Raw genomic sequence first — 9,990 nt, forward strand, 5'->3', positions numbered from 1 at the left:
CTTCGTCATACTTGTTATTGGCGTGATGCACTGCGAGGAACGGTCGCGCAGTCGTCACGCGACATCATTCGCAGCTATGATCGACAAGCCGTCTCTATTACTCGCCGGCTCCAAGATGTGGAGGAAGTATCGTGTCCGAAACTAAGGCTGCGTTATTCTTGGAGATTAGATTGAGACCTGCTATAAAGCCGGATTTCAGCCCTTGCACCAGTCAAGTCGAACTCAACGCCACAGAGCACTTTCATAGCAACATCATGATGAGAGGTCTACTAACTGCCAGTCTGGCTTTCGCCGGTCTCGTCTCCGCGCTACCCTCCCCTGCTCAGCAACGTCGACAAGATGGGTGGCCATTCGCTCCGTTCACAACGAGTGGACGAGACATCAAGAACAGTCAAGGTGACACAGTAACATATGCTGGCGTCAACTGGCCTGGCGCCGCTGATGCGATGCTACCGGAGGGTCTGCAGTACTCCTCGATTGCTGATATTGTGTCAAAGATCAAAAGTCTGGGCATGAACTCGATACGGCTCACCTACGCTATCGAGATGATCGATGACATCTACTCAAACAATCCCAACTCCTCTTTGGAGGGCACTTTAGTCAATGCATTGGGCCAGCAGAATGGCACGAAGGTCCTTGACCAAATTTTGCAAAACAACCCTGACCTTACGGCAACCACGACCAGACTTGAGGTGGGTAGAACGACCTCGCGCCGGAGAATTGCCTTGCTGATGAGATACAGGTTTTCGACGCTGTCGCTGCAGAGTGCTACAAGCAGCAGATTCTCATCCATCTAGACAACCACATGAGCAAGGCAGCATGGTGCTGCTCGGCAGACGATGGTAACGCATGGTTCGGAGACACGTACTTTAATACGGAGAACTGGGGTCGGGGCGTGGCATACATGGCTGAGCATGGCAAAAATTGGCCAGCTTTCGTCTCCACCGGACTTCGCAATGAGCTTCGACTTCCTGCCGAGGGCTCTCCAGCCAGAGCGAGCTACGGATGGAACGACTGGTACCCTAACATAGTGGCTGCAGCCAATGCCAGCAACGCCGCAAATGCGGATGCTCTAGTCTTCATCTCTGGCCTGAATTACGACACGGACCTGGCGAATGTGACTCGCGGCCTTGATCTTGGTGGCGGACAGGTATATGACATCGACTCCTTCACGTACGCTGACAAGATTGTCTTCGAGTTGCACAACTACAACAACAATCTTGGAGACAGCAACTGTGCCAACTTCAACATGTACAATCAAGGTTACAATGCGATGGATACTTCGGCCAATACTACTGCGAAGAACATCGCGCCGGTTGTATTGACAGAGTTCGGTTTCCCTCAGGATAATTCGACCTACACCTGGCCGTACCCTAAGTGCCTCGCAGAGTACCTGACAACCTTGCCTGGTGGTCCGGGCGGCTGGTTCCAGTGGGTCATCTCAGGATCGTACTACATTCGAACTGGAACACAAGACTTTGAGGAGACATGGGGTAAGCATCGTATGTGTATAAGGTTGGGCGATAACTGACATTGTTACAGGCCTCTTGAACCATGACTGGTCAGCCTGGCGATCGGATGCGGCAATCAACGGCTTCACCAAGCCTTTCGTTGCAGCGACTCTTGCTTGAACTGCTTGAGATGTGTCTTTGAACTGTGTCTTGTCAACTCGACCATAACCTCAGAAGAGCTTTGAAAACTCCTTCTGATCACATTTTCGCTCTCTCATACATCTGCTATCTTGCTGATCCCCCTCTCCATCTTACTCTTATTGAAGAAGAACGTCCCCAACACACCCACTTTCACCACCCCAGCCAAAAATAACGCCAGCGCAGTACTGGCATAATGATACGCCGGCGCTCCAATGAAGCTCCCAACACACAGCGTCACCAGAAACATCACCATCCTGTTCCTTGACCTATTCTCCCTGATCCCAGCAAATAAATTCGGATCCACATACGCAGCCGTAGCCTGCGTCGTCGGAATCTCCGGCATACTCAACTGCCTACTCATAGCAACCTGCATCCCACTCGCCATAGCCCACAGTCCAATCGAGCACACCAAACTTGCACTATTCACGAACCTCGCCTCAGCCGGCTGATTTTCTGTTCGAAAGACCAGATTGAGCAGTGCTGCGACTACGAACATTGCAATTTGGAGGATGTTGGTGAGGAGAAGCCACCATTGTGATGACTTGCAGGAGAGCCGTTTGGCGGACTGCCCGGCGAGGAAGACGCCGAGACAGAAGAAGCCGAGGGAGGTGGCGAGGTGCGCAACGGGGACGGTGAAGTCTGTTTGTTGGCGCGTGCCGAAGAGAGAGAAGGCGGAGACGGCGAAGAGGACGGTGTTGCCGGTTTGGTTGGAGGCAGGTGGTGGGAGGAGGGGGTGTTAGTGGGTGGGTTTGGGAGGTAGGTGGTCTCGTGTTTGCGTCTCAACTTACAGCAGTGGAACTTGGGGAAGGTAACAGAGTCGATTATGCCTGTTGCTAAGGCGAGGAAGAGCAGTTCTACTTCGAGGAGGTGTTGGGCTTTATCGATGTTGGTTCGGAGGTAGGCGAGGAATTTCGAAATCAAGGTCTTGGACTTGATTCGCTGGGGGTACTCGTGGCTACTGTCCATCGTGAACGAGTGCTGGAGGAGCTGAAGGATTCCAGAGTGATCATGGCGAAAGGTTAAGTATGAGGAGGACCATCAAGGACAGCAGTGCACTCAGCAGATGCAAGCGACCGCTTCGCTGGCTCCATCCGGTGTTTGCAAAAGGTTGAAGATGGAGATGTGAGCGGTTTCGCATCATGCTATGCTGATCTTGAGTAAATGTAGTCAATGCATTGATCTAGGCCTGAAGCAGTTGTTGCAAAGGCACTCCGGCATGCAACCGCGTAGCCTATTCGCACCTGGCTTGGATCATGGGCGATCGTCGACGAGTCAGTTGCATGCCGGGAGAAGTCAGTACACAGAGATATTTGACCACATGCATCGATGGCTGAAGGTATCCTGGTTCTTCATCAGCCTTGATTTGGGCTCGGAAACAGTGCGACCTGTGATTTCGCTGAGAAATGTCTTTCCGATAGCCACGATCGATCAAGCTTCTTTCTGGCGCACTTTGCGATCCACGAGTTCAGCAACCTGCTAGGGTAGTTATCATCATAGACTGTAGTGCCAGTCTACATATCGATAGCATATTCTCTGACCATACACTTACATCCTTCCCTTGCTGCCCTTTCGTCGTTGTCCACCATTTCCTAGACCTCCAAGTTCGGCTCAGCGCTTGAAGATTCCGTGGCCGAGCTCACGTACCACCGAGCACGAATCTTGCGAAGACTGAGCGTGGTATCACTCCCCCACCAAGTCTTGTAATGTGGTGGACTTGAGCTTCATGAATAAAGCCTCTGTGGCTTCGAACGTAGAAAATGGACATTGCCTCAAGCACGAATTCAAATGAGCCATTAGGCTGAAGCGTAATATTGCATGGTACACAATGTGAAAAGATGCTAGCATGCGCGGCTATCATCTTCATCACACTGTGCTCAGAACCGTCCTGAGGATAACGTTGTAATGCTGGCAGGCTCAGCGGTCTCGATCCCCACTCCCGCAATCTGAGCCCATCATACGGCTGAGAATACTCTCTCCAGTCATAGTCTGCTTAGGGCTGCATGAGATCTTGCTCTAAAGCACAGAGAAAGGCGCCAGTCGACCGACTGACGATAACGTCAGGCGCCGTACTCTTCGCACTCCCGTCAACAAAGCCTGCGGGAAGCCAAGTCCAGTCAGGACAAAGCATTATCACATCTGAAGTCTGGACCATGTCTTTCGAGCATGTTAGCATGAAGAACGCGGATCCACTCTTGCGCGATGAGTCTTCCAGATGTCTTTTGTAGGACAGGCGGAGTAGGGCCTTGTCAGGTTCAGCTGTCACAGCAGGCCAGGATGATCTGGGTCGAGAGCTCACAGTGGGAGCGACGTTGACCGGTTCCATCAGGTCGTGAGCCACCGAGGGCTGGTCAAGCATTTCTCCTTGGTGAGGTGGTAAGTGTTTGAACAACAGCTGAAAATCGGAGCAATGCCATCCTGGTGAGCGCAGAATATGATAGGTGACATCACGGACGAGCTGCTCAGTCGATAGCTTGTGCTTCCTCCTCTTTGATCAGATTGAGCAAGGCGTACACTCGATCGTGCGGTACACTGCGATCTCGGCTGGCTGTTTCACGTAGTCGATCAAGTAGACCGCTTCGATGACGTCCTGCCTGTTCTGGTTCCTGTACGCGTCTAAGAGCTGTTGAGCAAGTCTCAGATGTGCTTCCAGGATTGACGCAGTGACTTTATCTTCAACGTACATCACACAATTCTTCCACGCACAAATAAACTCACGCTTGTCCAGGATCTGGCCTCCAACCATTACCTTTGAACATTGTTGAGCATATGCACACTCTTGTAGTACCCAAAGACGACTCCACCAAGGCGCAGGCGATCGGCATAATCGCAGCAAGACCATAGTGTCGGTCGCAGGTTCTCCAGTTAAGGGATCGTCTTCTCCAAGCCATACTCTGACATCTGCTGCCCCACCGAAAATTTCGTGCATGACTTCTACCTGACAGGCGCGATCCTCCAGGCTGCTCTGGTCGATGCAAATGGCATCGATCCACACGCTCACTGGCGAGTGTGTGTTCCGGAGTCGACGTAGAGCGGCGGCAAGATGAGCAGTGATCGCCAGTTGATCTGATCTGATGCCTACTAGTAATGTCTCACTCGCTGGCTGATTCGTCCACGAATATGATACAGCAACATATCTGCCTGCAGCATAGATCGGTCGACGGGTTAGGTCACACCTAAGGACGTCCTCAAATCTGCCGGGCTTGAGTCGAAGGAGTCGAAAACATCGTCCGTCAAGACCAACATCGCGAGATATATCAAGGCCGGTATATGCCTCTGGTGCGTCCGTGTTGACCAAATTTGTTGACTCTTGACTTCGTGCATAGCCCTCAAGCTCGATATCACTGTTGGTCTCAACTGCGACTTCTTCGGTATCAGACGTAATCTCATCGGGCAAAAGAGTCTGATCCTCGTCCATGCTGCAATGTCCCTACAGTCATCGGCGCTCGGCGACATAGCTACAATATGGAGCTGAGCAGTGGTTACACAGAACCGCCACGATCGCAGGGAAGCTCGCGCCAGGCCTTGGCAGCACGTGTTCTTCACACATTGGAAGCCGAGTCGCTGTACCGTGGGAGCAGTGTGCTTCGAATTGTCGCCCTCGCAGAGACACAACGCCGGCCAGACCGGGGCTCAGGACGGCCGGGGGCATGACCACGCCGGAGCACAATAACGCCAGATGCCGGTTGTGCAGAAGGACAGTCTGGCGTTACAGCTTGTCAGACATGATGTCTATGTCGGGCTCGTCATAATATGGGAGAGTGAGGTCCTCACTAACAGACGGCTTGCAGGGGCAAGCACACCTCCCGTCCCAGAAATGCGATGGGCCGCATCGACATGAGCAGCATTGCATCTGATTGATAACACGATCAGCGTTCGCTCTCATGGCATCACAGCGCTTGCAACAGTGAGTGATGTTGTAGATAGAGTTGATGCAAATCTGTTCCTTCACGCCTTCGCCGGTCTTTCAGCCGACCCCAGATTCGGCCCCTGTCTGCCGAGGCTCTTGGACACATGCCGGCTTTCCGATTGGCTACCACGATCGCTGCTCCTGGTAAGGTTACACAAACAGTGACGTCTAACATGGCAACATCCCCGTCACGAATGAACGAGTCCAGACCACAATTCGACATGTCTTCTGCATTGAAAACTGCATTGCACCATGTCTCTCCAGCACACCCTCCGTAACACTCTCCGAACAGCCTCGAGCAGAACACATCAGGCTGGAGCACGAACAATCACATCCACCCGATCATGGCAGAGCAAGAAAGATGAGACGCAAGACTACGGCATTGAGTCGAAGGACTCATTGAACCCAGTCTACGATGAGTACAGCAGATCAGGCTCAGACCAAGCAGCTGGGCAGATGGACCAGACAGCATATGGATGCGGCAACAACGATCCTGATGCGCAGCACCGGCAGGCAAGGGAGGAGAGTAAGAAGGTATGCCGTGCCCATAAACCATGTCTCTTGCCAGCAAGACGTCTGACGAAGCCAATAGCAAGGTAAAGACTCTAATCCTCTCGAGTTCTCTCCCGCGAACACAGACTTCGGACACCAGAAAGCATGGGCAAGCAAGGAGCATGGCGGACCAGATCGGGCAGCGCCGAAAGAGACACTGAGTGGAAGAGGGTCAGGGCAGAAGGGAGGTGCTGGGCGGAGGTATAGGGACCCTGAGAAGTTGATTGAAGAGACGAAGAAACAAAAGCGGGACGCGGACACTGCGATATGACCACCTAGGGCGTGTCCGAGCAGACACCTCCAAGAACGAGCATGAGCAGCGGCGTTCCAGTAATGACATGCAAGCCAGTACATCGAGCCGGTCATATGTCGTTGAGATTGATCACATCGCTCGACCTATTTGGGAGACAAACATGAGCACAACTCGTAAGCAATATCAGCGCTTTTGCTAACACTATCGACAAGTTTGCACTACTCAAATGATCGTCATGTGCTATGAATCCAAACGAGTGTGGTACCTCATCCCGGCTACTCATTACCCACCACAGACCCCCGTCAGCTCATACCTCTTCAATCCGACTCAGACCCAGCCATCATCTTAGGAAGACAAAATCGACAACGTGATGGGGACGCTGATAGTCAGGTCGTTGAGAATGTTACAGAGCACCAACTACACGTGGATATGTCAGCTATCTACGCCAATCTTGTGGTGGCGGACATGAGGCGACTCGGAAGCGAGGAACTCACATTGACAAGCCCGATGTTCAGAATGTTTGCACAATCCTTGTAGACGTCTGTGTTGGCTGGTGGAGCCTTGCCAGCTACCATACCAGTCAGCAACGTCTCGTCATCGGTATGGGATAGAGGCAGTAGTCTTACGAGCAAGAGTAATGCAGCCAGACTTCTTGCCCTTTGGACAGCAGATGGTTGAGCCTGTGCGAGCCATCAAGGGGTTGGCTTCCTCGAAGGAGGTCTCGACTGGTGCTGCGATGGCGAGAGCGCTGAGGCTGAGGAGGGTAAGGGCCTTGAATTGCATGTTGGGAACGTGGTGGCTTGAGGAGTTGATGTTTGGTGAGTTCTGCTGGGTCTTGAGTGTGGATCGCTGAGGTGATAGATGCTGATGAGGATAGAAGAGCAGAATGTCATCCGAGGACGGGCTTCTTAGGGGAAGCTGATCGGCAAGGAGACATGGGCCTAATTCGTTCTTGGATTTCCAGAGTGTAGGAACACGAGGACTATACCTCTGTCCGCGGGAGTCGCCGAATGACAAGTGAACAGTTCTCACCTACTGTCGAAGTCTGCGACCAATGCCTTGTTTTCCATCGATGTCGCAGGTGTTGCATGCATAAGTTCAAGGGAAGGGCGCGGACAGCATCGAGGTCAGTTGACCGCAAAGCCTTCCACCGCCATTGATGTAGGTCCCTCAGGGGTCGACATGCAGGCCAGAGCCCATCAAGACATGCGTGAAGTGGACTAAACACAGGGATGCTGAAGGAGCCGGCATACCAGGTGGTCCGTATACCGTACAGGCAGCTCCTATACGTGACTAGACAGGCAATGAGACATCTCCGTTCATGCAAACTATGTCATCTCCACGTTCGACAATCCAGTTGTGGCAAGCTGAGCGTGTGCGTTTTTCCATTCTAAGCGAGAGGAGAAGGCCACCAGTACCCGATTCGGACCGTGAAAGGACGTGGCATGTGATACTGCATACTCGGGGTGCATAGAGCTACTGTATAGCAAAGTGCGGAGTTGGGTGCGCTAGCGGTTTCGCCACTCGACGCTACCGGACAATGTGTTGCAGGTTGTTCATGCTGTATGAGGCAGTGTCGTTGTGGAGTCGGGACTTGTGGGTGATCCCGTTGGGTACATCGGTCGATGTGACCTGACAAATGATGATCGCGACAGCTTTGAGGTCGGTCGTCGAGGTGTCTGTCTGGTTCGAGACACACAGACGGCGCGGTCGAGATGGAAGCGAAGTGGTCTGCATGACTGGTGAGCGTGAAGCGCTGTGGCCGCTCAGGCATGTGGTCACAACCACGGTATCGCAGGTTCCTGTGATCCCGAAAGGACGGAGGCGTCCGTACGCCGTGGTCAAGCAACCGCTCTTTGCAGGGGGGTGCGACCAGAGGGCCTCGCCATTGATGACATCTATAGTGAGTGTCGGATGCCACCGTAACGTCACCATGCACGGCAGAGTAACGCGATACTACAACTAGCCTCGTGGCCACCCCTTGCAAGAAAAGTGTTTGATTATCCAGTTATCCCTTGCCAACTCCATCGCTCACTCGCTCGCTATGCCATAACGCTCATATCCGTATCAAAGAGTGCCAACTATCCGCTTGCTTCTTCCTCTTCCACTTTCTCCTTCCAAGCTTTTGTTGTCATGAAGTACTACGCTAGTACGAAAACCACGTTTCCCTACTCCCGTCCCCTTCTGTTGTAGCCCAACCATGCTCATGCGTGTCGTGAGACTGATGGCCCCAGATGGTGTCTATAGCAAGACAGCGAAGCCGCCGACGAAGCCAGCCACAACAGCGAGCGTGCCAAACGTCTGGCCTGCGCTCAAGGCCCAGACACGAATGTGTGTGGCAGCGCTCTCGCCGCCACCACTGCCACCAGTGTTAGTCGCCTGGGCTCCTCCTCCGAAACCACTGTATATCGTCTCCCCACTCGCATCCGTCGTCGCAGCTCCACCAGCCGCCGTGGTAGTACTCATGATTGTCGACGTCAGCGTGCTCGTATTTTGGCGCGTCGGACTCTGCGCACCACATGGGTGGTCATCTCGACACGCTCCCTGGCACTGACTGTTTCCATCGCAGTTGGAGACGCACTGGTTGCCCCATTCTTGGCAGAGGTAGTAGGGGAGAGTCTGGGAGTACTCGGAGACGTTGGGTGACAGGCCGTTTTCGCAGACGCAGGCGTAGGTGAGTGAGTCGTCGTCGCAGTCGTTGGCGAGGGTGCCGAGGGATTGGGAGGGGGTGGTTTGGGAGCAGATGAGGGGGCATTGGGCGCGTTGTTGTTTGCACCAAAAGTCTGGCAGTGGGTGTTAGTGGTTGGGGGTGTGGCGGGGAGATGGGCATGGGCAGGCGCGTCGTTCGTTGAGAGGCTTGTCCGTAGATGCTGAGCCACGTGATAGGTATGCCGAGTAGGTGGGAACCGGCCGACGTGCTTGTCGAACGGGTGACTCCAATACACGATGCGATGGTATGTGTATGTGTATGATGACTGTGTGACTAACCTCTTGTGGGCATGGAAACGCTGTTTGGGTCGATGGCGTATACTTGTTGTCTCTTTGGTAGGCCGAAGATGCTTGCTGAGCCTGACGCTGCGAACAGAGTGGCAATCGATACTGCGGTGAAGGATCTCATCTCGACTGGTGGAGGATGTCGCTGGTGGATGTCGCTCGTGTACTCGTGATCTCGTGAGACGCTATTGAGGTTTCCTGTTTGGGGGAAAGAGTGGTAAGTTGATGGTCTTGTACACTGTTTGCAGGGTGGAGCAGTGCAATCTGTGTGTTTTGTAGGTCGATGGTCCGGCCGTCTTTGCTTGACAGACCTGCCGTCGATCTCATCTACGCGGAGATGAGTAATAAGAGGGAGAGGGTCGACTTACTAGTGATACAGGTGCCGGTGATGGTCAAGCAAGGAGTAACGACGGTTGATGTTTGGGGGTGACAGGGCAAGTGCTACTGCAAGGACAGATACAGTACTCAGCAGCTCGGTCCCTACAGGCTACAGCGATGGTGGATGTGCGACAGACGATGAAGAACAATCTCTCTGCCTTTGCCACGGGGGACGTTGAGGCTACATATTACACCAGCACGCCCACCACAGCCTACAGCGTGAGTAGAGCAAAGCTTCGAGGGAGCTTGGGCGC

The 9,990-nt window shown here is 53.3% G+C and overlaps 6 protein-coding genes across 6 annotated transcripts; 2 read left to right on the forward strand and 4 right to left on the reverse strand.

Annotated features, from left to right (window-relative positions):
* Nucleotides 1-254: 254 nt before the first annotated feature.
* Nucleotides 255-1,631, forward strand: CLAFUR5_08108 (Glycosyl hydrolase 5 family protein; the record flags this gene model as incomplete). Its single annotated transcript, XM_047907256.1, has 3 exons — nucleotides 255-692; nucleotides 743-1,493; nucleotides 1,543-1,631. The coding sequence occupies 3 exons, from the start codon at nucleotides 255-257 to the stop codon at nucleotides 1,629-1,631; spliced, it is 1,278 nt and encodes a 425-aa protein (XP_047759330.1).
* Nucleotides 1,632-1,725: 94 nt separating this feature from the next.
* On the reverse strand, nucleotides 1,726-2,618 carry CLAFUR5_08109 (uncharacterized protein; the record flags this gene model as incomplete). Its single annotated transcript, XM_047907257.1, has 2 exons — nucleotides 1,726-2,291; nucleotides 2,441-2,618. 2 exons carry the CDS (start codon nucleotides 2,616-2,618, stop codon nucleotides 1,726-1,728), a joined length of 744 nt encoding a protein of 247 aa, XP_047759937.1.
* A 1,525-nt stretch (nucleotides 2,619-4,143) lies between these two features.
* CLAFUR5_08110 (Heterokaryon incompatibility protein 6, OR allele) lies at nucleotides 4,144-5,067 on the reverse strand (the record flags this gene model as incomplete). The annotated part of the gene is made up of 1 exon (XM_047907258.1): nucleotides 4,144-5,067. The coding sequence occupies one exon, from the start codon at nucleotides 5,065-5,067 to the stop codon at nucleotides 4,144-4,146; it is 924 nt and encodes a 307-aa protein (XP_047759430.1).
* A 744-nt stretch (nucleotides 5,068-5,811) lies between these two features.
* On the forward strand, nucleotides 5,812-6,382 carry CLAFUR5_08111 (uncharacterized protein; the record flags this gene model as incomplete). The annotated part of the gene is made up of 2 exons (XM_047907259.1): nucleotides 5,812-6,093; nucleotides 6,152-6,382. The coding sequence occupies 2 exons, from the start codon at nucleotides 5,812-5,814 to the stop codon at nucleotides 6,380-6,382; spliced, it is 513 nt and encodes a 170-aa protein (XP_047759431.1).
* Nucleotides 6,383-6,804: 422 nt separating this feature from the next.
* CLAFUR5_08112 (uncharacterized protein) lies at nucleotides 6,805-7,147 on the reverse strand (the record flags this gene model as incomplete). Its single annotated transcript, XM_047907260.1, has 2 exons — nucleotides 6,805-6,932; nucleotides 6,991-7,147. The coding sequence occupies 2 exons, from the start codon at nucleotides 7,145-7,147 to the stop codon at nucleotides 6,805-6,807; spliced, it is 285 nt and encodes a 94-aa protein (XP_047759432.1).
* A 1,458-nt stretch (nucleotides 7,148-8,605) lies between these two features.
* CLAFUR5_08113 (uncharacterized protein) lies at nucleotides 8,606-9,482 on the reverse strand (the record flags this gene model as incomplete). Its single annotated transcript, XM_047907261.1, has 2 exons — nucleotides 8,606-9,147; nucleotides 9,353-9,482. 2 exons carry the CDS (start codon nucleotides 9,480-9,482, stop codon nucleotides 8,606-8,608), a joined length of 672 nt encoding a protein of 223 aa, XP_047759433.1.
* Nucleotides 9,483-9,990: the final 508 nt, after the last annotated feature.

The sequence above is a fragment of the Fulvia fulva genome, chromosome 3, assembly GCF_020509005.1.
Source record: "Fulvia fulva chromosome 3, complete sequence".
NCBI lineage: Eukaryota > Fungi > Ascomycota > Dothideomycetes > Mycosphaerellales > Mycosphaerellaceae > Fulvia > Fulvia fulva.